This window comes from Nanorana parkeri, unplaced genomic scaffold (assembly GCF_000935625.1).
Source record: "Nanorana parkeri isolate BGI_ZX_2015 unplaced genomic scaffold, ASM93562v1 scaffold735, whole genome shotgun sequence".
In the NCBI taxonomy this organism is placed as follows: Eukaryota; Metazoa; Chordata; class Amphibia; order Anura; family Dicroglossidae; genus Nanorana; species Nanorana parkeri.
The window spans coordinates 273805-299444 of record NW_017307003.1 but is presented as its reverse complement, the minus strand read 5'-3'; the positions used below and the strand labels follow the sequence as shown (position 1 = coordinate 299444).

At 40.5% G+C, this 25640-nt stretch overlaps 1 protein-coding gene across 1 annotated transcript in view; it reads right to left on the bottom strand.

Annotated features, from left to right (window-relative positions):
- The window catches only part of ST18 (ST18, C2H2C-type zinc finger), a 166136-nt gene that overhangs the window by 67161 nt on the left and 73335 nt on the right, over window positions 1-25640 (bottom strand). The window contains exons 5-9 of the mRNA XM_018564203.1: window positions 13421-14107; window positions 10629-10763; window positions 8444-8534; window positions 2809-2907; window positions 1404-1603 (exon numbers count right to left, since the gene is read on the bottom strand). Of these exons, the coding sequence (XP_018419705.1) occupies window positions 1404-1603; window positions 2809-2907; window positions 8444-8534; window positions 10629-10763; window positions 13421-14107 (1212 nt within the window). The remainder of the gene's footprint in view (window positions 1-1403; window positions 1604-2808; window positions 2908-8443; window positions 8535-10628; window positions 10764-13420; window positions 14108-25640) is intronic.

Here is a 25640-nt window from a genome sequence, read left to right as displayed (position 1 = left end):
CATCATATGTTTCCTGCCTCTTTCTTAAAATCTCTGTATAGACAATTGTTTTTGTTTGTTTTGGAAAGAACATGGGAAAGATTACATTCCCTGTCAAGGTTTTGTCACTGTCTGTGTCTCTTCTAGTTAGATTTATCCTCTCTTTTTTTCCCAGTGATCACTGTCATAGAAACAGAAAGTAAAAAGTTCCAACATTTTAGAGTCACCAGAAAGGGTGAGGGGAAATCTTCCTGTGGGCATACCTGTTCAGGTGACAACTGTCTAAGAGTTGATTTCCCTCACTTTTGAGATAGTTTTTCACACTTTCTGTTTGCATTGTAGTGTATGATGACATCTTATGCAGACCAGGCCGCCCATAGCCGAAGAAGGTGTTTTAAGTGGCCCAATGTGATGTTCAGAGTTTGCAGTGAAGAGAAATGGTCTATATGCTATATTGCCCATGTATCATAGATTGAATCTTGGTTAAACTAGAAAAAAGTGTGAAAGAATGCTGTGCTTTTGTCTAATGCTGCTCTGCTCATATTTAATGAGGAACTCCAGGAATTGTAAAAATTAACCCTTGCAGTGGAGTTAGCCCTGCAATGCAAGAGCTAACTGCTCGTTTTTCGCTAGGGGATAGACTAAAGAAGATATACTCACCTTTCTCCCGCTCCGCTTTCAGGGGTGGAATGTGCCGCGGCATCCCCATGTCTATTGCACTTGCCTTACATGTGATGATATCAAGGGTCCCTACACTGCAGGGGCCTAGGGGAGAAGAGGCCGCAGGGACCAGTCTAGCAGCCAGATGGGGCCACGAATCAGGTGAATATATCTTCTTTATTTTAGCCCCTAGACCGAAAAACAAGCAGTTAACCCTTGCAGTGTGGGGGTAGCTCCACTGCAAGCGTTATTGTTTACAGTTCCTGGATTTCCTCTTCAAAGTCCAACTTCAGACAAATCTTTTTTGTTGTTGTTGTTGATGTAATTTGGAGAGAGTAGGACAGAATTATAATGTCTGTTAGGTATTTTTTGCTGCCTTGTCCCTTTTAGGGAGATTTTCCCTGACTCTTTCCTCTGTCTGACATGAGAGGTAATTCTCCCTAAAGGAGATACAGACAGCAATACAAACCTGAAGGCTGTATAACCCTGTTCCACTCTATTCAGAAAACGTTTTTTGTTTTTTTTAATTGCTGTTTACATATGCATTTTTTTTTACTTTTCTCACAATTATCAAAGTGGCAGAAAGTAAGGGTAAATCTTCCCCATGGGAATATCAACAGCAATCTAAACTAAAAAAACTAAAACACTAGGCTAGAGTTAATTCTGGCAATATGGCCAGATACAGATGATTTAGCAGCATGGTTGTAAGCCTGACAAAATATATTTTTGTATGCACATAAAGATAAAATAGGTAAAGCTCTTACCATCACCATTAGTTGCCTCTTGGCTATGAACAACTGTCGCAATAGTATGTTTCCCAAAAACCTGTGCATCAAAACTGGCATAATCAAATGGAACTTTCCCAAATCTGTCATGCTCTTTAATTATTGTTGCTCGTGTTGTAGTAACTGGTGCAGTCCGATAACTAAATTGTGTTACTTCAAGGTGCTTCACACATGTTGCTCTGAAAAAACATTTAATTACAGAGCAGATGAATAATAATTACAGCTTGCGTAGAACTAGTATTCATCTGCTTCTTTATCAAGTAGTAACTAAGATATTTTACAGATGTGCGTTTTAATAATAACAATTTTACAATAACACACACACACACACACACATACACACATGCTCAAAGCTGACACCGGTAAATAGATTTAAATGTAGTCATTCTCTATCTCACTTTACCTGTAAAAAATGCAGGTCTCATAAAAGTCTATGTAAAACCTCCTGCCGGAGGAGGATGGGACCCAGAAGTACATGATAAAGGACTTAATATACATGTATATCCAACATTTTTGGCTTTAGTTTTGGATAGAGTAGCAGTGGGTTAAAAAATCTATCATTTTATTTTTGCTGCCATTGCCTGGGAGGAGATTTCCCATCACTTTCTGTCCTGGAAATGCTATTGAAATTAAGAGGAAATTTCTACAAAGTTAAAAGAAAATCACCTTTTAGACAGTTGTCACTGGAACAAGTGTCCCCATTGGAAGATGTCATTTCACATCTTGTTCTGATGACAACTCTAAAAGGTGAGATTTCCATTCAACTTCTGTCCTGGTGACTATAGTCTCCATGACAAATAGAAGGGGGATCAGACAGCAATAAAAAAAATTGACAGGGGTTCTATCTATCCGCTCTATACAAAATGAAGAAAAAAAGTTTAGGCTATCTATACAGATTAACTAGCCAACTAGTTTAAGAACTAGTCAGCAGAGCCCTTCGGTTCCTACACATCACATTTATTACATCTTGCTCCATTCAAGTAAATTGTATTATCTTATTTTTTTTCTCTTTAAGTGCCCACACTGGAGTGTTGCTTATCGAGCGTTATAGTGTGTTTAGCACATGCTGTTGCACAACCCACCTAGCATGCATTATAGTGCACTAGGTGCATTGCATTGCTACTCTTTTTAAAGGCACCCCAACACACCTCCCAACAACCATGTGTTCATCAATTCCATGTGTTGCACTGTGTCATGTGATTAGCAAAACTCTTTGGTGTGAATGGGACCTTAATAGGTAAAAGACTGGAACCAAAAATATTTTTCTGTGCTGGCAAATACATTACAAACGTGAATGTACATTTAGTTAATGACTTTTATAAAATGTAGAAATAGACAAACAATATATCACAATGATGAATTGCAAGGTGGACTACATACACACCTGTGAATAGATTCAAGGTTTGTACCAGCACTGGGTGAATATTGTTTTTCTTGTGTTTTTGAAAGCTTTTCTGCTGCAGCAATTGGACAACCTGAAAGACTAAACAGAAAAACAATATTACAATTTACAGTAAAAAAGAAAAGAAGAACCTATATTACAAGGTGTTTACCACTAATAAAGAGGACACCTATCATTAGTGTATGAATGTTTAAAACAAAAGGCACAGACTAGTAAAAATATTATAAAGATAGCATGACATTATGCAAAACTGTGAAAAAAAGATCATAGGGGTCTATTCACAAAGCTGCCGAAGGATCTAGTCGTAGCTTCGGCCGATCCTTCGGCTAGCTTCGGCCCCAGGACCCCTTCGGTTCAGTAGAACCGAAGGGGTGCTGTACGGGCTATTAACTATAGCCCGTACAGCTCCCGAACATGGCCGAGCGGCTCAGTCGTCCTGGAAGCCGAAGCTGGCCGAGCGGCGGGCCATTGGCCGGCTGACAGCCTGCTTCTGACAGCTGTGCGGAGCCAGCCGTGATTTGAAGCAAGCCGATGTACGGCTGATTTCAGCCGATGTACGGCTGAAATCAGCCGCACCAGCCTGAAGTGAATAGCCGAACAGTGTTCGGCTCACTTCACTTGGGGTCGGTTGTTCACTCGGCTGCCCTCGGCAGCTTAGTGAATAGACCCCTATAGTGTTCATATGGACCTCTTGTTACAATGATATTTCACTACTATTTGTACATATTGGAGGTGTCTGGTCAGCTTTAAACTAGTCCTGGTACATATCTAATTAACAAGTGAGGGGAACGCTCCCCAGTGGAGTCACAGACTGAAATAAGTAATAGGAAGATACTCCAACCCTTCCCCAATCTGTGCAAAACAACAGAGGATAAGTCCAGAAACCAGAAGTCTAGGACACTGATTGGCAGCTAGCTAGGGTTTTGTTGGCATCTGTCCTGGCCGCAACCTTTCTTAAGGTCTGAACATTCAAGTTTTAGTTTTCAGGAAAAATTAAGGCTGAACTCTGGGCACAATTAATGTATTTGTGTTATAGCAGTTGCCACCTCTGATTACTCAAAAGCCACCTCTTGTTTATACAGGTTAAAGTACAGCTCTCATTGTATCTCCGTCTTCACTTAAATGTAGGTGCTGGTAGTCTCAAGGGACCTCAGCACTGCAGTTGCATCCTCTCCCACCTCACTTTCTGGCTATTCACAAAACAGAGCCTGGGCTGTGTGTTTTGTGAATGGCCAGGAGGAGATGGGGTGGGGATGCGACCATATCGTTGAGGTCTATTGAGACCTGCAGCGCTTTCATCCAAGTGGGCACAGAAGTACAGTACTTCCACCCACATGTAAACAAGAAGATTTTGGGGATTTAAAAGATAGCAGTCATCATGGGTGGATTTTGAGTAATCAGAGGCTTCAGTCAATGTTAGTTGTATGTTATCAGTGAACTGAATGTACTACGGTTAGAGTGTAAGTCCAAAATATTTGTTTTACAATTGTAGAAGAGGGTTTTTGGGTTTTGCTGCTGTCTGGGACTCCATTACAGAGATTTCCCCTCACTAACTGTGATGGTGACAAAGTTTTAACCACACAGGATTTCAGGGAAAATATGCAAAATGTAAAATGCTGACAAAAGTGCTCTTTTTTTCATCCTAATTTTTTTATCTGTGTTGTTGTTGGAGGTTCTCCCTCATTTCCTGTCAAGTCACCAGGACAGTAAGGAAAAATCTCTAACTGAGCCCTGGATAGCTGTAAATACCCAACAGAAAAAAAAAGAAAAAAATGGCTGAAAATACACTTTAATAGTGCATAGCATGCGGAATAGCAGGTTCTATTTTTTTGTTTGTTTACTTCTCCAAAAATAGAAAATAAAGGAAGGAACAAATATTCAAGAAAGCTCCACAGACTCACCGCTCCATTGTAAGTTCTGCTGGAGTCAGTCCATATTCTAGGTGCAGGCTATAGTATGCTTCCCACTTGTTCAAACAAATCTTCAAAAGATCAGCCGCACAAAACCAGGATGACTGCAATCCAAAAGTTTATTAAAATAATCCAAACAGGTTCCAAAAAAGTATTACAAGAGAACAATGAACAGCGTGTACATCACCATGAACATCTCCCACACCATGCCAACGCCGATGTTCATGGTGATGTACACGCTGTTCATTGTTCTCTTGTAATACTTTTTTGGAACCTGTTTGGATTATTTTAATAAACTTTTGGATTGTACACATTCTGGTTCTGTGCAGCTGTTCTTTTGAAGATTCATTTAAAGGAAGGAACAGTTTGTAAAGAGGTTGAACAGAACAGGTGAGAAGGGCTGCAGTTAAAATCAAGTGGTCCTCATATTCCATATTTATATTTATAGATATGTATTTAACAAGAAATGTTTGGGGACCTACATATATCTGAAAAGACGATAAGGGGGAGGTGTATTTAGCAATCTGTACGAACAGCATGTAAAAAAATGTGATGTCAGTGAATCAGTCATGGTTGCTGTGTCAAAACAATGTTATGATACATTCTAGATCAGGCATCCTTATATATCTCAGTATGTGTCTAGATAATGAGAATAACAAAATTTGACTCACAACAGCCGTGCAGGCCAAGAGGATAAACTTACATACTATTTTACATATTTATTACACCTCCCACACATAAATGCTTTTTGATGTGAAAAATAAATGACATTTGCAGCAATCTTTTTAGTGACTGCCACTTCTGTTCCTAATAATTATTTTCTTTCCCTGAGGCAAAAGCCTGTTAGAACCTTGTAAGATATCAATACAATTCTGATTACTACGACTAAAACATACAAACACATGTTCTGGGGATTTAGATTTGTATGATTTTTTTGTATACATTTGACATCCTCCCTATTGGGCTATACTGTGTCTCTGGTTACCAACACTCTGTTCCTATTGGACTTAAATGAAAAAAAATCAAGAAATGCTCCATCATTAGTTTCAAGAATGAAATGAAAAATGCAATGTTGTATAAAAACAATTCACAGTGTAATGGGAACACAGTCCCTTTTACCAAACGATTACAAAAAAGGAGATCTAGACCAAAAACTGGTATAGGAGTTCAAGATCATTTTTATTTGTTGGTAAATAGGTCATATAAAAACTTCCAAAGCATTTTGGGCACAAAACCACTACCTCTTCATCAGAGAAAATAGTGATCACAAATATCTATATTAGAACTGGTATTAAGCTCTCCTCACGGAGTAACAGTTGCTGAGCTCCAGTAGAGCCCCCAGAAACGTGCTTTACTCCCAAGGGCATTGGCTGTTTGTATATGATCTATTTACCAAAATCTAAAATTATCTTGGACTTTTTCATCTGTTCTTGGTCTGGCGCTCCTTCCTGTAATTCAGTGGTTTATGCTACTGCGTGGAACCTGCCTCGCCAGAGCTATTGCTTGTTTGAAGGTTTTCTATCAACTGCACATACATGTTTGACTATTGCCAGCACTTTTTTAAATATGTAGTTCTGCAGCCCCTTTGAAGCAAATTGAAACATACAGAGTCCAGTGTCCCCTACGTTGCTGGTCAGTAAGTGCACAAATCAGCTATTTAATTGGTATCAGTGGGTGTAAAAATAAACCAAAAATAGCAACATTTAAAAAGAATTAGGAGCGTGGTGTGCTATGTAGGCCATCCACCGCCTGCCTTAAAAGGTATTAAGACGGCTGTGCATGTGTGGGTTTGGTCATAAATAGACATTTTTAATAAAGTCTATGTTGCTTCACTATGTATGGCTTGTAAAGTGCCACCTTTCCCTCTTTACTTTGCTATTATTTAGACGAAACAGGGCATTGGAATACACTGGATACACTAAGGAGGTTGTGGAAGTAAAATAATTCTCATTGTTAGTGTCGGTGGCAGCAATAATAACCCTCAGCATTGGTGTCAGTGCCAGCATGTGTCAGGGACAGCAATGATTGCCCCCAGCAGGTGTCAGGTCAAGTAATAACCCCCAGTACATGTCAGGGCAAGCAAAAATTCCCAGGACAATTAACCCCAGTAAGTGTCAGGGCAAGAAATAACCCATAGCACAAGAAAAAACCCCAGGACAATAAACCTCAGCACAAAACTAACCCCCAGCACAAGAATAACTCACAGGGCAATAGCCCCTAGCAAAAGTGTCACGGCAAGAAAAAAGCTGCAGCACCACACAAAAGTAACCTCCAGCACTGCACCATGATAGTTTCCATCACTGCAAAATAATAACTTCCAGCACTTGAAAATGGTAGCCTCCAGCACAGCACAATGATAACCCCTAGCGCTGCACAATAACAACCCCCAGCACTACACAATTATATCCCCCAGCACTGCACAATAACAACCCCCTCGGCACTATACAATTATAACCTCCAAAACTGCACAATGATAACCCCCAACACTAGACAATGATAACACCTAGCACTGTGCAATAATCACCTCCAGCACTACACAATGAAAACCCCCCAACACTAGACAATGATAACCCTCAGCACAGCCCAGTAATAACCCCTAGCACTACACAATAATAACCCCCATCAATGCACAATAATAACCCCCAGCACTACACCCCCAACCTTACTGTCCAGTAGTTTTACTTAAAAGCCTGGGAAGCTGTTGTTACTAATATCAAATGGACAAATGGACTGTGGACATGTAACATAAGCCATTGTGCATATCACTCTGACAGGGATGGACAGATTTAAGGTGCTGGCAGCCCAAAACATAGATTAGGTGTCAGGAGCAACAGAAAGCTGCAGGATTACTTGGTGGATTGCACAGTTTAGTGCCTCCTCTCTGTCAATCTTGCCATTGCTCTTTAGATGGAATTGTAGTAAAAGTTTAATGCAGACTCTGACCATGCTGGCTGCTAATTGGGGGTGTTAGGCCTCCCTGGAGGTTCCTCAGATTCCAGGGTATTTTACCTATCAGTATCATCTTTGGGTCATGCATAGCTTGCACACAGTTGACATGGGACTCATATTAATTAAAAAAATAAAGTAAATTATTAATGGGGTTAGAACTGTGATAAGTGGATAATGCTTTCCAAGTTGAAGAGAGGGACAACACATGAATAATACAATTAGAATTACTGTTCAGACAGCTTATTTCTTTTACTAATCTTAAAATTATCATTATAAGATTATTTGGAATAAGTATCTTAATAGATAACTGTAAACCAAACCCCTAGCAGTCCTGGAGGTACTTAACCTAAATATTAACTATGTAGACTTTTAAACTCGTTTTACCTCTAACTTTAATATTCACGATGGTCGAATGATCAGAGGAGTTGGCTTGAGAGAGAATGTAGGAATATACTGCAAATCATTACCAGTAATATAGGCCAATGAAGTAATTAAAACCTGTAGCCTTTTGTGACATCTGCTTTTAAAATGCACAACCCTTTCAAAGTTTTAAATCACTATTTTCATTTAAATAAATCTGTGGCTTCGGTAGACTCTAAAAAGCTTCCTAGTAAGCATACCATCTGCTCAATCCTGATTTGTTACAAGATGGTTCCTTTGTAGATGGCAGCCTATTGCTTTATCCAAACAGTTATTTGTCCTGTCAGTCACAGTTCAATCATGCAACAGTTTTTAAATCCAGTATCCATTGACGGTACCTTCTGTGAGTGTTACGATTACTGTTCACATGTCCTCTTCCTGTGCATCCTGGTGTTGGACACTTTAATACGTTTTCATGCATGGCCAAAACTAATTAAAACAACAAAATAGATTTAAAAAAAACCTCAGTGATTTTTACTAAAATTAGCAATAAAGAAATAGGACAATCAAGGGTACTAACTACAGAAAAACAACACCAGGTGGGTATCTGTCACATCCTTCTCCTTCTTTTCTCTGTCATTTTAAATGGGTTATATTGGTTGGCTGATTTACAAAATCCCTCAGCACCCAGTAAGGTTGTATTCTAGATCCTGAGCTTGCAATATGAAATATGTTGCTAAGGGTAACATCTCTGCTTTCCATTACTTCAGATTTTCTAAATCGAGTTTTTGTCAGGTTTTATATCCTTTGAGAAAGGAAATTAGGGAATCTTAATGAGTACTACTAACAAAGGGTACATTTCTCATCTCATTATTTTTGTTCCATAAATCATCCCTAGATTTCTATCTGCTTTGTCTCACATTGCCTACAGACATGAGAGAATATTTACCTGTACATTCATCTATCTGTGACAGACAGCCTTGGTTGGTTCTTAGAACTGGAGTGGATTGGCTGCCATGTCTTTACAGTAAGTTGGTTATTTCAGAAATATACTGACATTGGGGTTGTCTCTAGAATGCTTTCTCTGCTCTGTAGGCACAAACATGCAATTTTTCTCCAGGTAAAAGTGCATGTTCATGATCTCACTTAAGAAAGATCTTTAGTGGCCAGATTATGCATGCACAACCAATTGTCATTTATCGGTAAGTTATGAAGGCATTAGATGACAACTAGCGACAATAGTTGAATACAGTGCTAAAATACTGGTTAATGCACTGTTAACAGTACTTAAGTGTAAACACCTTGCAGTGCCTCCAAGTGCCTGTGTCAGTCTTTGACACATTCCCTGTGCCCAAGTGTCTCTTTAGATCCTAAGCCTAGGCTGTACAAGGGGCCTTTACTTCTGGCCAAGTCGAGATAAGCCCTGTTCCCTCTTGGTGCTAAGCCCCACACCAGCCATTTAACTATCAAACATCAGAATTTTACTTCCAACTGATACCCTGGCCAAAACTAATTGTTGAGCTAAAACACACATGTGACACCATCATTAGGAAGAAGAGTATAATTCTAGTATACTTTAATAATATGCATTTCATTTTACTTCATGAATTATTTGCATCTCAAAACATTTGAATGTCTAAAAAAATGAATCCTGTTTTCTAACTTAATCAATTAGTTTTACTTTAAAAACAAAGCTCATTTTATGTGTTGTTATGCGGTATGGATTTTTTATAACTACTTTGTAATCAATTTTCATGAATGTAATTCTTTTTTAGATGATGAGGTAGCTTTATGGTGTCATGTTAATTGGGTAATATATTAAATCATTTTCTATAATGATACATTTTCTATTATCATAAATACTGATAAATAAGATGTACATTTGATGTAAGAATTAAATCACTGTCTGGCATAGCAGATGGATAAATAAAGATTTTAAACACTTATCTTTCCTTGAGAAAATACTGCCTTAGACTCTATGCAGGTTAGACTTTTGGTCACATGCTCCATGAAGAAGGGAAGGATATGCCAATCTAAACTCTGATCCTACCCATCAACAGATATCACATTGAATAGTGGTGCAGCTTTTGGTTATGTAGGCTTGATTTTGTTCAGGAAAGGCATATAAGCCCCTTAGACTAATAATATATCTAGTCCAGCAAGACAAGTAACATAGCTTTATGTCAAAATGTTCATATAGATATAAGGTACAGGTATTAAAGTTTTGAGCAGAGAGTAGATATTTAAATTATCCACTGAAGTTTTATATCTCTCATGTTCTCCGATGGCAACATTTCTTCACCTGGGTCCCCATCTATCCCTGCTTTGACCTTTGTCAGAGGCTTTCATTCTGCCTGTTAGTTTTAAAATAGAGGAGATAGACGTGGCTCAAAGAACTCAGTCCTCCAGTGAGGATATCACACTACTTGAGTATCCAACAGATATAACAAATCAGGGGATGATTCAGCCCACTCATTTCCAAAGTTTAAATATCTATTTTGGGTGGACTGATCCTTTAATGCAACAACTAATTAGAAATTATGTATGTGGTAAAAATGATAGTCACTAAGTTGAATTACTAACTTTCTAAAGGCACTCGAACTTTATGAGGACACCCAGATAAACTACGATGATGTGGGTAGAGTCCAGTCACATGACCTGCACCATCACAGCCTGGGATAGGGCATTTGGTCTCACGTTTTTCAGATCGTGGAGAACCTACAAGAGAAAATAACATGCTTGTAAGCTTTGGATCTAACATTACTGAATCAACATTTGTATGGATTTTTATCTAAGATATCCAAAGTCTACACTGAGAGCAGACCCGTAGCTAGCTCCTTTCGCTCCCGAGGCAAGAACAGAAAATTGTGCCCCCAACAGACATGTGCGGTATGTGACATCATGCGCCCTGCCTCCAGGATGGTGGAGCACATGCGCAGAATGCGCTGATGGCCAAATCCAAAATAGCATAAAAATTAGCTTTGTTTGACGAAACTAATGAAAACATTTTTAGTTTCCTCTCATTTCGCCCGAAACAAATGTCTAGTAATGTGTGTTCCCCTCTCAGCTGCGCCTGAGGCGTGTGCCTCACTCGCCCCATGGTAGCTACAGCCCTGACTGAGAGTATTACTTGTTAAATCTCCTGGCTTATCCTGATTCCATCTAAACGACCATGTCACACTTCTGACTAATGTCAACATTCAGTTATTAGTTTTAAAGATGAATTCTTCATTTGTTGCAGTTGTAATAACCTGAGACCTTGGTTTTACAGTGATTGTGATTACATAGGTTAGTCATGATTGAAAATATGTAGTATTGGGCAATTTATTTGAGTAATATGAATATCTTACCATGGGCATACAATAAAACAATTATTTTGGTAAAATACATTATGTGTTGCACATCTACTGTATAAGTCAGTTTAATCTCTGCTGTTTTTCTTAAAAAAGGTGGATTTGTGTAATGTACAGTTTACAGAAGCTTTGCAAGTTGTCTTTCCTGGAGCATCTATGGCTGCAAAAACAGTACATGCTTATTGCTGGCAGCATTTCCATGTGCTGTTTTGAGAGAAAGTGATCTAATGATGTCATCACATATGACTCATTTAATGTGACATATGCCCTATCAACCTACTGCTTCCACAACTCAAGATGCCTCCAAGTGGAAATTAAGGTTCCCAGTGCCAATCCTGTCTCTGGATCTGCCAGCTTTCCAGACCACAGAGGTGTGCAGTGGCAAGTCAATATTTTAGTGTTCATGACTATAACTGTGTGTATGCATGTGTTTGCCTTTGTGTGAGGTTTTTTCTTTTTACACAGTATATAAATGTTTGTGTATAACCTGCATACATGTGCATCTCTTTGTGTGTGACTCCGTGTATACAGCATACCCAAAAATATTTTTTTTTGTAAATAATTCTTACCTTTTTAGTTGTTATTTGAAGCAAGATTATACATAGGACACAAAAGGCAGCTTCTAGTGGTTAGAATAGATGGCAGTTTGCAGAAAGGGGACAGGCTGAAGGACAGTTTTCTTTTTTTTTAAACTGCATTAATATACAACTTGAGGTCTTTACCTATTTCTTTAGACAGACAGCCCTGTGTATCTAGTTTATAAGTGATAATGCAGTCTGTTAGCACAGTACATACAGGGTTAATTGTGAAGTACGAAACTCCCACAGCCCCCTCAAACAGTGAGAACTAAGACAGATATTTCAGTCCTGGAGTTTCCAGAAAATAGCATCTAAAAATGTAAGCTGCATTTTTAAATATGTTTTCAAGGTTCTGCTATGTGAATGGGAACATGTAACAAATATTAAGTAGGTGCTAAAGGAAATCTTACTGCTCCAATTCATTAGCCGCCATCAGGACTCCCCAGGTGCTGATCTAATAGGTGCGTCTCCATCTTGGAATGTAGCAGTATACGAACAGACCGCACTATCCAGAGAATTACAATACTTCCGACTTTATTAAAATTCACAGCAAATCCAGTATAACAGTGAATAAAAGTGTATAAAGATTTATATACACCTCTATGAATAAACCTACGGGTGAAACATGTGAGAGGTTGTAGCTGGTTGGGGTTGTGCAGTGTTGGTATGTGTTGCTTTATACATTTTTTTTCACTGTTATACTGGATTTGCTGTGAATTTCAATAAAGTCTAAAGTATTGGAATTCTCTGGATAGTGCGGTCTGTTCGTATACTTTTAAGTAGGTGCTATCCCAATTTAGCTGCAAATGTGGAAATACAGTGACAGTGCACCTGTGCCCAGGTTGTGGACATTCAACTAATTATGTATTGTTGATGAGCAGTAAAACAGTTTAAAAACAAACCATTTCTGACTTTTCTAGCTGCTTTTACTCTAAAGCATTTAATTCTCAATGTTCCTGAAAGATCACAAAAAAATTCTAAAGTTGGTTTAGGCTGGTTTCTAAGACCCGGTGTTTTATTTGAGGGCTAGAAGGCTGTCAACACCAACTTTCCATAAAAAAATAGTTTAGAATTCAGTGCCTCTGTTGTGAACTTTGATGACAAATTTATCTGCATTGCCTATAGCTGTATAGGTGAATATTGGCTTGTTTTAAAGTGCTTTTGCTGCTCATTCCAAATATGTCAATTCTTTAGTGTGCGCAATCTAAGCACAGTGTCAGACTCCCAGCACACTCACTACACCCTGTTAGGATGGACCAGGTATTAGATCCACTGGCACTAATTTTCACATTTAAATCCCTGTAAAAAACCATGGTCAGTTGCTCATAGTGACCAGCCAGATATCTACATGACAACCATGTACATTTACTTTTGAGATATTTTATCAGCAACACCACTTGTTTACTCCAGTGTTAAAACACTGGACTCTGTTAGGTTCTCTTACTTTTGTTGCAATATATTTGTCCTCCTGCTACATCAATAACTTTTGTCTGTCTTCTTTCTCTCGCTAGATGCTCAAGGAGAAACATGTCCAGTTCTTTGTAAGTGCTGTGAAACATGTGGCCTTGTTCTGCTTCTATAGTTATTGCTTGCTCAAGCAGACTTAAGTTTCCTTTTGTTTTATCCAAATCCACAGACTCTTCTGTAATAATTGAGAGGCATTTATCATCATCGTCACTCTTGGTCATCTGCTGGTGGCTGGCGTTGTCAGTGTCTAAAATATCTATTGATGAGTTACTTTCAGTTTCGGAGGGTTTCTCATCTTTAATGTTCATTTCACCCTTAAGCTGAATGACATGACTGAATGCGTCCCTTGCATGGTCCTTTGCATTGAGCTCTGAGTAACTGGAAGAACTGTCCCACCCATTTTCAGATATGTCAGTGCTGCCATTATTGTCTTCAGGTGAAAATGGTGGTGTGTCATTTTGCTTGGATGACTGCATGCTATAACTTTCTTCATGACTTTCTGTATTAGTTTTAGCTGATTGAATAACACTTCCTGTATGGTTGTCTGTCACTGTCTCTTTTACTCTCCTGCCCAGCAATGATGGGTCAGTGATAAGATTTTGATAACAGGTCTTTGCCTCAGCTGTATGGGTAGTCACACCAGTTGACTTCACAATTATTGTACCTAAACAAAACAAAAACATGTATTAAAAATCTCTCCAAAATGTCTTATAAAGCTCAGGGTAGAGGAATGAATGAATTTTGACAGTTTTTTCGTTAGAGTGAATCTAAAGCCAAAATAGTTCTGAATAGAGTTGAGAAGGAAAGAAACCTCTGTCTGGTTTTGCTACGTTCTGTACCAATTTCCAATTAATTTCAAACTGGGCAAAAGTTGAAAGTTGGGTTCCCCAGGGTTCAGTCTTGGGAACGATCCTGTTTAACTTATTTATCAACGACATAGAAAGTGCAATATATTGTTCAATCTTGTTTTTGCAGATGATACTAAACTATGTAGGGCAGTAAATTATCAGCAAGACATAACTTCATTTCAACTTAGAAAAAATTGATGCATAGGCTGCAAGATGGCAGATGCGATTTAATATTGAAAAATGTAAGGTTATGCACATGGGAGCAAACTACTACTTAGGGGGTGCTCCATTGGGAAGTCAGAAATGGAGAAAGACCTGGGGGTGCTCATTGATTACAGACTTGGCAATAGCATGCAGTGCCAAGCAGCAGCCAGCAAAGCGAAACAGGATACTGTCTTGCATTAAAAGAGGGATTTTGGCAAGGGATAAGAACATAATATTACCACTTTATAAATAATTGGTGCGGCCTCACCTTGAGCATGCCGTCCAGTTTTGGTCACCAACCCTCAGGAAAGATGTCCTTGAACTTGACAGAGTTCAGAGAAGGGCTACAAAATTGATTAAGGGGATGGAAGGCCTGAATTATGAAGAACAACTCCAGAAAGTAAACTTATTCTCCTTATAAAAAAGGCACTTAAGAGGGGACCTAATTGCAATTTTCAAAATCATAAATTGGGACAACAACATTCAGAATTAGTGGTTTACATTGAGAACTCTATTAAGGACACAACAAATGGCTAGAAGAGAGGTGGTATATTCTTAGACTGTGAAAGGTTTTTTTTTACTGTCAGAGTAGCAAAAATGTGGAATTACCTTCCATAGTCAGTAGTATCTGCTGATAGGATTGATAAATTCAAGAAACTCTTAGATGAGTTTCTTAGTTCACTAAACATACAAGGATATGGGAACTGCTAGAACTAAATATATCCAGGCATACACATGCACGCACAGGCACACATATAGGTTGAAGTAGATGGACCTTTGTCTTTATTCAACCTCACCTACTATGTTACCATGGGGTCTATTCACGAAGCTGCCAAAGGATCGAGCCGTAGCTTTGGCTGATCCTTCGGCTAGCTTCAGGCCCAGGACTCCTTCGGTTCAGTAGAACCGAAGGGCTGCTGTACGGCTCCAGTAGTGGGCCGAGCTTCTCAGTCGAGCCAAAGGCATATGCCTCGGCTCGACTGAGCCGAGGTGAAAGCCGAAGCTGGCCCGAAAGGCCGGCCGACAGCCTGCTTCTGACAGCTGGGCGGAGCCAGCCGTGATCTTACAGAAAGATCAGCGTTCCTGGTTACCAAGAAAGGTTTACTCTGCTCGATCGATGTCCTATGGTGAATTTTTTTTTTATACGGCAGCAGAACCGCCCGGCCAATAGAAAACAGTTGGGCGGAGCTAGCTGTCACTGCTAGCTCTGCACAATCGTTTTCTATTGTTTTTTTTTCTACTTTTTTAACTATTTTGCTATTCTGTTCGGTACCACAGAGGTACAGAGCAGAACAGCCGAGCCGAATGCCGCTGAGTGGCATTCGGCTATTTACTCACTGCTGTTCGGCATCTATAAGAATAGACCGAACAACAGCGAGTAGCCTGCAGGAGGTTCGGCTTAGCCGATCCAGATGTTGGATCAGCTGAGTCGAACTCCTTCTGCACTTCGGGTCGCCTGAACATACTGAGCATGTTTGGGAAACCCGAAGCCACACGAAGCCACACAATGTATGGCTGATTTCAGCCGATATATGGCTGAAATCAGCGTACAAGCCTGAAGTGAATAGCCGAACAGCATTCTGCTCACTTTACTTAGGGTCGGTTGTTCACTCGGCTGCCTAAGGCAGCTTAGTGAATAGACCCTTATGTTGCATTGGTTCTAACATCTTGTTTTATCTTGATTCTGGACTTTGATTTTGGAAATGATTAGATTCCTCCTTTAGTGCTCTCCAAGGTCCCCTGGTGTCCATGAGCTGCTGTAGCCAGAGCCTGTTTCATGATAATGGACTAAAATAGTCTAAGATCCAGCACCTCACATTCATATCCCTCAAAACATTCTTATTGAGGACTTCCGGTTCCGGCGCCCAATGAGATAGACGCGTGCAACACCGCTCCGTCCCGTTACAGAATCGATCACACCGACCGGCCTCTATCTCATCACAAATAGCCTAGACGAACCGGACTACTATCCCCGCTGATATGGGCAAATTTATATCCCGTCCGAACCAGCCGAAACGAGCCATTTTACCACCGACTGCGGACACATCGGACACAGCCAAGATGGCGGATGAAGATGACATGCTGACATCGTCTGGCGGCGATACCGAAGGTGAGCCCTCGTCAACCCACTTACTTAACCCTGATCACCAAGGCATAGCCGCAGTAGTGGCAGCTTACCTTAAAGCCGACATGAGAGATATAGTGAGGGACGCCATCCAGCAACATCTGGGCCCACTCAAGGCCACGCTCGACACACATACTAACCGCATCCAGGCAGCGGAGCATAGAGTGAGTGATCTGGAAGACAAGATGCAGGCCACGCAGAGATCATGTGTACACGCTAACTCCTCCATCCAACAATTACTGGAAAAGGTCGATGATCTTGAAAATAGATCGAGGAGGAACAATCTGCGGGTCATAGGCCTTCCGGAAACAGCCCCCCACACAGATCTCATTCGACTATGCTCCACTGCCATACCGAAGGCCCTGGGCCTCCCAAACACATGCAGAGTTGAAAGGGCCCACAGAGTGGGTGTGCAAAGGGCAGCTGACAGGCCCAGACCTGTGATTGTGCGGTACCTAGATTTTGCGGACCGTAAACAAATACTGCAGGCCTTCCGGGCACAACGCACACTGATGGTGGAAGGCCAAAAACTGCTACTTTTTGCAGACTATTCGCTGGCTCTCACTAAGCAAAGAAAGTCGTTCTCGGAGGTTTGCAGCATGCTGGTGGAACGCGGTATCAAATTCTCACTGGCATACCCTGCCGTCCTGCGCATTTCTACTCCAAGAGGATCGTTTCTCTCTGCTGACAAGGCCAAGGCTTTCTTGATGGCCTCATCTGATCCCTACCCTGCTTCACCTTCCAAGAGCCCCCCGAGGAAGAAAAAAGCCTGAGAGATGGCATTTCTTTAGGACTACCACCGGCTTTCAACCAGCACCTGGCTAAGAGGCGACTCTGAGTTTCAGGACATGACACATACTTCACGGCCGTGATCGGTATGTACCCCAGTGTCTTCTGACACCACTTGCTTCACGGGACGGAGCAGGCTTTCGAGACTCTACCTTTGCGTGAGTATACGCATTTAGTGCTCCCATGTGCTGACATTAGTTGTGTGATGTTAAACATGGTTCCCTCCAGTTGCACCCCTCATTGGGAAAAAAGGAGGTCACTCACAAGGATTGATTTTGTTATTGTTGCTTTGCTGCTGTTCGTTCTACGTTGTTTTTTACTTTTTTTGGTGAGATTAAATATGATCACTACCTATACTACCTGTTTTGCCCGACCGCAGAAGGGAGGAGTTACACGGGGTCCTCTCACAGCCCCGGAGTACACCAATTCCTATGTTTCACCGCTCGGTGATCTCTTTCTTCTTGGGACCTAATTACCTAGGGCCGATGGGAGCGTAGGGACACTCATCCGCCCACATCTTATCTGTTTTTTGATCCACGACACTATATCTCAACTCACTCCTCTTAAAAGCTGGGATCCCCACTGAATATAGTGACGTGGAACGTCAAGGGCCTTAAATCGCCGAATAAACGCACACAAGTCTTACGGCACCTTAAAAAATTGAAAGTGGAAATCGCCCTACTCCAGGAAACACATCTCCCTGAGGAGGATTTCTTCCGCATGCCATGATCCTGGGTAGGAAAGGTGGTAGGTGCACCTGCCAAAGGAAGGTCGGCTGGTGTCCTCATACTACTTAGCAAATCGCTACCCCACTCCCTCTTGTCTCATCGCAGTGACCCCCAGGAGGGCCGCTGGTCGTGTGCATCGCTCCAAGTGGGCACCAGCACCCTGGACGTTTGGAATATTTACGGACCTAACTCGGACAACAAACTGTTTTTTGATACCATATTGTCACAAACCTCTCAATCTGCACCACACGCCCACCGCATACTAGGGGGAGACTTCAATGCGGTCCCTTCCCCCCCAGAGGACTGATCCGCTGGACACGGAATCCCACGCACATCAACTTCTCCTCAAGACAAAAACCTCTCTTCTATGATTTCAGCAGGCGGGTTGATCGATGCCTGGAGGTTCCTCCATCCGCTTGAAAGAGATTACACTCACTTTTCGCACGCGCATGGAATGATGTCCCGTCTGGACTTTTTTCTTCTATCACCGACTCTTATGGGCAAGCTTAATGACATCCACGTCAGAGACATGGTTATTTCGGACCATTCCCCAGTGCTCCTATCACTGCAGGATCTTTCCATTCCAAGATCACCTGTCACATGGAGGTTCCCCACATACTTGTACAAAGACGATTCCTTTCGAGCTGAACTGAAAATGTGGTGGCTAGAATATTTAAGCCATAACTCTATACACCTCGATAACCCCATTCTATTTTGGGAAACAGCCAAAGCCGTACTACGCGGTAGGAACCTGAGCGTATGTTTCTTCCCACAAAAAAAAACACGCCAACAATATACCACCTCTTGCTCCGAAGCTAGGGATGCTTATGTGGCTTATAAGCGCTCCCTATCTGATTCAGATAGGACCAGATGGATACAGTCTAAGCAGAGCTGTGATCACTGGGTTCTCCAATACGACCAACTCATTCGCTCTTATAAGGCAGTAGAGCTATTCAAATTTGCAAACAAATCAGGTAAGCTTACGGCCAATTTGGTGAAAGGCACGCTACCCACCTCCCACATACTCAAACTAGCAGATAACGCAGGCAAAATACACACTGACCCAGAAACCATCTCCGACATATCCTGCCAATACTATAAGACACTTTACAGTAACGATCACTGCGCCACAGGAGATGGATCTTCATTCCTAGACTCCCTCAAACTGCCCTCTTTGTCTGCTGAGGACATTCTTACCTTAAATTCTGAGATTACACAGCTTGAGTTAGAAGAGGTCATACGCACCAGGCCCGGATGGGCTTTCGTCTGAATTTTACAAGATCCTATTGGAGGATGTGTCTTCACCTTTGCATGTTAGATCACATGTGCTTATTAAAGACACTGTCATAACGTGGAGGGAAGTCAGGAAACTGGCAAGGCTGCCGGGCACCATCTCCCCATGGCTGCCTCTATTGTCATCGCCGGTCTTTCCGGCAGGGGCTGAATCCCTAAACTTCCGCACCTGGAATGCCCGGGGTATACATACCATTCACAACGTACTGTCGCCCCAAAACTCCTGCTTAACATTCACTGAAATAATTTCCGCGTACCCCCCACACATTTCCTCCAATACGCACAACTCTCACGCTTCATACATACCAACAGACTACAGGTGAAAGACACTTCCTCTCAAACCTTTGCAAGATTGCTGACTCCCACACCCTCCAAATTATCCCTATCCAATTTATATTTGGCTCTTCGCGACATTCACCAACAACCTGACAATCACATCCCCGCATTTGTACACCTCTGGGCCCAAATACTGGACATCTCACCGGAAGATGCGTTTGATAGCATATTACGGGGGTGACAACACATTAGAAATCACATCATCAGGGAAACGTGGAGGGAGGTCCAATTTAAACTACTCCACCGGGCATACTATGCCTTCAATTATGCTCCGGTCTCTGCATCACCGGATTGGTTACAACATTGCCCCAAGTGCAACATACATCATCCCAACCTCCTGCACCTGATATGGTCTTGCCCTCTGATCCAATCCTTCTGGTCTCGGGCAATACGATACATGAACTCCCTGTCAGGTGAAACAAGGGCCCCACGACCTGTACTGTGCCTACTACATGACATACCCCAGGGGGCATCTTCCCCTGGCCCTTCCATCTCGCGATGGGAACACCTTTGCATATTAGCATCTAAAAAAACCATTCTCACTAAATGGCTCCTGCCAACAACCCCCACGATAGAGGACCTGCAGAACACCCTACGTAAATGTATGCTCCTGGACAAGGCCGACACACACAATGAGGAGAATCGTATTGATCGTTTCTTCTCCACGTGGTCCCCTTTCCTCAGCGAGACTCTCCCCCCTGACCAACTCCGCGACATCATGTCGGGGGTTCCAAACATCGTCATGGTATCTCAATGCCTAACTCTCACACACCTTGGGAGCCCTAGATTTGCTCTAGACACGCCCCGTTGGTGCGATAATTACTCTTGATGCCCTACCAATCACTTGTTCGACTTCGATTTCGGTGTTATTTACGTACATGACTGTATGACACCCCTTGATATTCATATAGTCCCACGAGAAAATAAAATTGCTACACTCCAATGTATATCATAAATCTGTAGATATAGGTACTGGCAATACTGCTTCTCATGTTACTACTTTTTTTTTTCTTTTTTTTTCTCTCTCTTGTGTACTCCGGGTGGTGATCTTAATTTAATTTCGCAATGTTTTCTTATGTTGTATTCTGTTCTGAGAGGTAGCCTTGAACCACACGCTCCAGACTGTCATTATACACACGACAGTGAGATGCAAATTACTTCAACCATGCCGACTCATGTTTTCTTCAATGTTCTGCATCTATTCGCAAAACTGCATGAATACCCCTCGTTGTGTATCTACATTCATTACTGAGATATGGTAACCTCTTAAGTTATTGTTATGTGTGCTTTGAATATTTAATAAAAACTACATGCTCAAAAAAAAACATTTTTATTGCTGCCTGTGTCCACATTGTGGAGACTAGGGATGTTCAGATACCAAGTATTATACTCGGTACAAGTACAAGACTAGAGAAAAATTCAAAAGTTAAGAGGCAGATGTCATTTTTAAGGAGTATACGGGGCTCCTGGGATTTGTGCATCCATGTTTTAATGTATGTTTTTCTTTTTTATAAATATATATTAGGGATTCACCTATACCATTTTTTCAAGTACAAGTACTGATACTTGTCCAAGTACTCACAGATACAAATACTAATACATTTTGTTTATTGTCAATGACAGTTTTTCTAAAACAATACAGACTAATGATTTCAGGACAGTGGTAGAGTGCCAGAACTAGGTACCAACTGCAACCGCGGCAACCCTGGTAGTTCTCGTGAAAATGCCAAGTATCGGCACTGGTAGCTGAACTGGTATGTGAACATCTCTAGTGGAGACTCACCTTCTCTAGTTTGTATTTGGTGATCATTGTCACTGTATCTGAAAGTTGGGAACAATCTAAATTTTGAATTCTCACCTTAACTATAATAGATGGGAAATGTTTCAATGGGGATGCTTGTTGTAATGTTAGTTGTCTAAGCAAGACACTTCTTGTTGTGTCTATGGGATAGGAAGTGGAGAACATCTCTCCAATGGAAGACAAAGAACCTGAAAGAGATTCCTTATGCTATCCAAAGCTAACAATGGGCTTTACCTCTACTTTAAAATCTATGCTGAGCGAAATACAAATCTGGGTTTACTAAAATCTCCTTCTGAAAATGTTTGTTACCTGGCTGTCATTATGACCCTATAATTGTATATTTCCAACATTCTGGCTTAACACAAATGTTCAGATCAGGATTTCAGACTTCATTTGTTGCTTACTTGTTCATGATCAGTGACATAGAAAGTTCTAAAGGCAGGGAATCAGCATGACACCCAAGTAACTAGCATTTCAAGAAGGATACAAAATCCAATCCCTCTTTCTCATCTTCCCCAGAATCTGGCTGAAACTTATTTGTGAGTTGCATCTCTTACAGAATTATTACTTCCACTAATTCTTCTTATTCTGTGTGTGCTGGTTTAGCCTTGTTCAAAGGCAATAAAGACTCTATCAGTATGATATTGGTAGATTTCAGAATGGGCATCCATTTCACAAATTCTGCAAAATCTGAATGCATTGTTCATTACAATGTATTAGTGTCACATTAAAGCCTAACTAAACCTTCAGTTTAAATTAGGTAAATACATTCCAGGTGTATTAAAACACAAGATGTGTGAATTCCTTTTCCCCTGCCATTATGCTGCAGAGTGGGACCCTTGCTCTCTCTGGGGAAGCAGTGATGTCTTTGCAGAGCTCTGACAAAACGACTTGTAAGAGGCATGCCGGATCTCTGCAGAAAGGACACTTTTTAGGCTGGCCATACACTGTTATATTTTATATGGCGGCTGAACATAGAAAGTATAGAAGATTCCTCTATCCATGCCTACAGTGTGGATGGAGGAATCCCCCCTGTGTCCACTTTGTTTATCCCCAAATGTTCCAACCGACACCTGTGATCTTCTGATCGAGGGATGCCGACTAGAAGGGAGTGAACAGTGGCATGCACTGTGCAAATTTGCATAGTGTATTTACCTGCACATGCATTTAGCTGATTTAAACTGAAGGTTTAACTGGGTTTTAAATCTTAGGACACATACCTGGAGATATTGCCAGTCACAAGTAACCCCTATGTATTCAATTAGGAGCTTAGGACTTTTCTTTTTAGTGATTTGATACTTAAGAACAATATCAGGTAGTGTACCCCATGGTAGAAAATGTTCACTCTTTATTAATGCAATTTTATATCCCAACCAGAATCTTTCATTGAAAACCAAGCCCTATGAAACAGCTCTGCTTGTAAAGTGGCTGGGGAGGAAAATAGCACTAAATTAACAACATAAAATCCCATCGCTTACTGCAGAGTCTTCCATAGAGCCGTGCTATTTCATAGACCTTTGTTTTCATTAGATATCTGCTAAAGTTCTGCAGCCGGGAAAGTTTAATAAATATCTCTATCTGTGTTAATTATCATGTTTCTGTCAAAATGACAAATATGAACTGGAAAAAAATGGAGAAAAGCAGCAGGTTGTAGCAACCCGGATGAGAGGGTATAATGATAGGAGACAATACCGCTTTTATGCTCCACTGCAATCCTTATAAACAGCTCTGCAGACAAGGGCACTCATGAAAAAAGTCTACATTATGTATCTTTCTTGTAATTATCCCCCTAAAATCAACAGTGGACTGCCAGGATCAAGTAAATATTGTCATAGTAACTAAAAGCATTTTTGGAAGAAGTCACAACACTAGCCCTTTTAATAACTTTGATTATAGATGGCGTTCTTTTGTTTGGATCTATTCATTCTAAACCACAAAAAAAAACATTTTGCATCCTAGAAAATAGACTGCATAAAGAGCCACATATCATTCAGCACAATGGCCTATCATCTCTCGATTTCACATCCAACAAACTCCAGTTTTAAATAATAAATTAAACATAGTCTAAAATGCAAATTAAGTTTTTCTCAATAACACTGCAAGCTATTGAGAGATGGTGTAAAGGGTTATGATAATTTTAAAGTATTATGAACTGGAGAAAACAAATAAAAAGCATTTTCTGTGAATATGCTCAATTCATTGAACTATTCTCTCAATCCACTTAACTACCCACATGTGTACAATAATGATTTATAGACATTATGCCTAATTATGCATATTTGGGCTGTGTTAAAGTGCCTAACAAAAGCTCTGGAAAGCAACAATTACCTCTGTTGCTTAGTTACATAGTTTAAAATATTCCTATTAAGTGCAGATTACAGGGGGTAGATATGCACATGTGCGGCCCAATGCATTTCACTTTTCTGTTGCCAAACTGTTAGCATTTTGGGACGTTTCCAACTTACCTAATGTTTGGTTCAACTGTTTGTTATGTGTTAAAAGAAAAAATATTTATTAATTATATTTAAAAGAATAGGATTCATACAGTGAGTGATGATTTAAATTTTGCAAAGAGCAGTTTTAACCGAACCTTGCAGTTCTCACTTTTAAAGGATTCCTGCTGTGTTCCAGCCCTTGTAAGCTGAATACAGAATTTGGCATGCAGATAAAATAAGGGATAACAAGTAGGGCCATTTTTTTTTTTTACTTCTTAATTTCTCTTCCGTTAGAAAATTGTGGCTTACTATTGGACTTGACTCTATTTTTACAATTATACACTTAGCTTCCCACATCAGAAATACATTTATTTTTCATATTACAATAATTAATGGAAAACACAGTTTGACACAAATACATAATTTATAAAATTTCAATAGATTGCTGACATATTATGGTATCAAAGAATTACATTTTAATTTGAATGCTAATATAGAACCTAGTTGGAGAGTTGAACTGAACACAGTATACAAATGACTGCTTATATCATTCTCATCTCATGGTGGACCAATGATAGACTAAGTGGAAACATCATAAGCAAGTCCTGTTACCATAGCACAACTACCTAAAATACATAACGTTGTGTAAATAGATAGAAGAAAAAAACCTTGCTTCACAGTGTGATAACTAGTCCGCTTCAATGCCACAGTTAAGGATCAAACATAGCCTGCTAAATGTATACCTTATGAGCCTTAGGTCCCAAAACCCCCAAAAAGCTTATCTTTTAGCTAGTTTAAACATGGTATGACCACTGATTGCTGACTAAAGATTTAAACTTTTGTTGTCCTTCAGTTGGGCAAATATTCTTGTACACCCAAAAGGCATTATCAGTAAATGTAGCAGCACTGGGCCAATCACCAAATACCAGCATTGTCACATGTCACATTTGCCCATTGGATTGTAGTCTCCATCATAAATAGAAGTAGCTGGTATTTACTCTGTACTTGGTGGGTTAACGGAGCAGAAAGGTGAGTATTTGATGCTCACCTGTTGGGAACCATGCTTAAAGCAAATGTGTTTCCTGCATGGGGAAAGCACTTCTTCTGCAAAGAAGACAGTTAATACGTAGTTCCCCCACTGCCATTTACCTAACGTGAAGCCACTCTGTCCCTAGAATGAAAATGTAAAAAAAAATCTCCCGCCATCCACACCACCAGACTTTGCCATTTTAAAGACTTACTGGTGCTTAAAAAATCTTTAGAATGCAACACTTCCAGGAGTGTTGGAAGTCTGGCCCCCAGTGTGCTCAGCAGTTCAATCCCATGGCCCCCATGTCTTTGTGTCATATAGTCATGTAGGGGCCTTACGGAAGAACCACAGAAAGCAGTTAAGGACTAGGAATCTAACACTCCTAGAAATGTCAAATTCTGAAGATTATTTTGGCATTGGTATCTCTTCAGTATTGCAGTGCTTGGTGCTGTGGGTGGTGGTAAAGTTAAGTATAAACTATCTTCTTTGCAGGATTGCTTTTTTAAACTTTTTTTATTCTATCCACAGAGTCACTTTATTTTAAGTAATCTTCCTTTGAGTTGGTAGATAGATGTATTTCTTTTTTATATTATATTTAACGGTGTAGT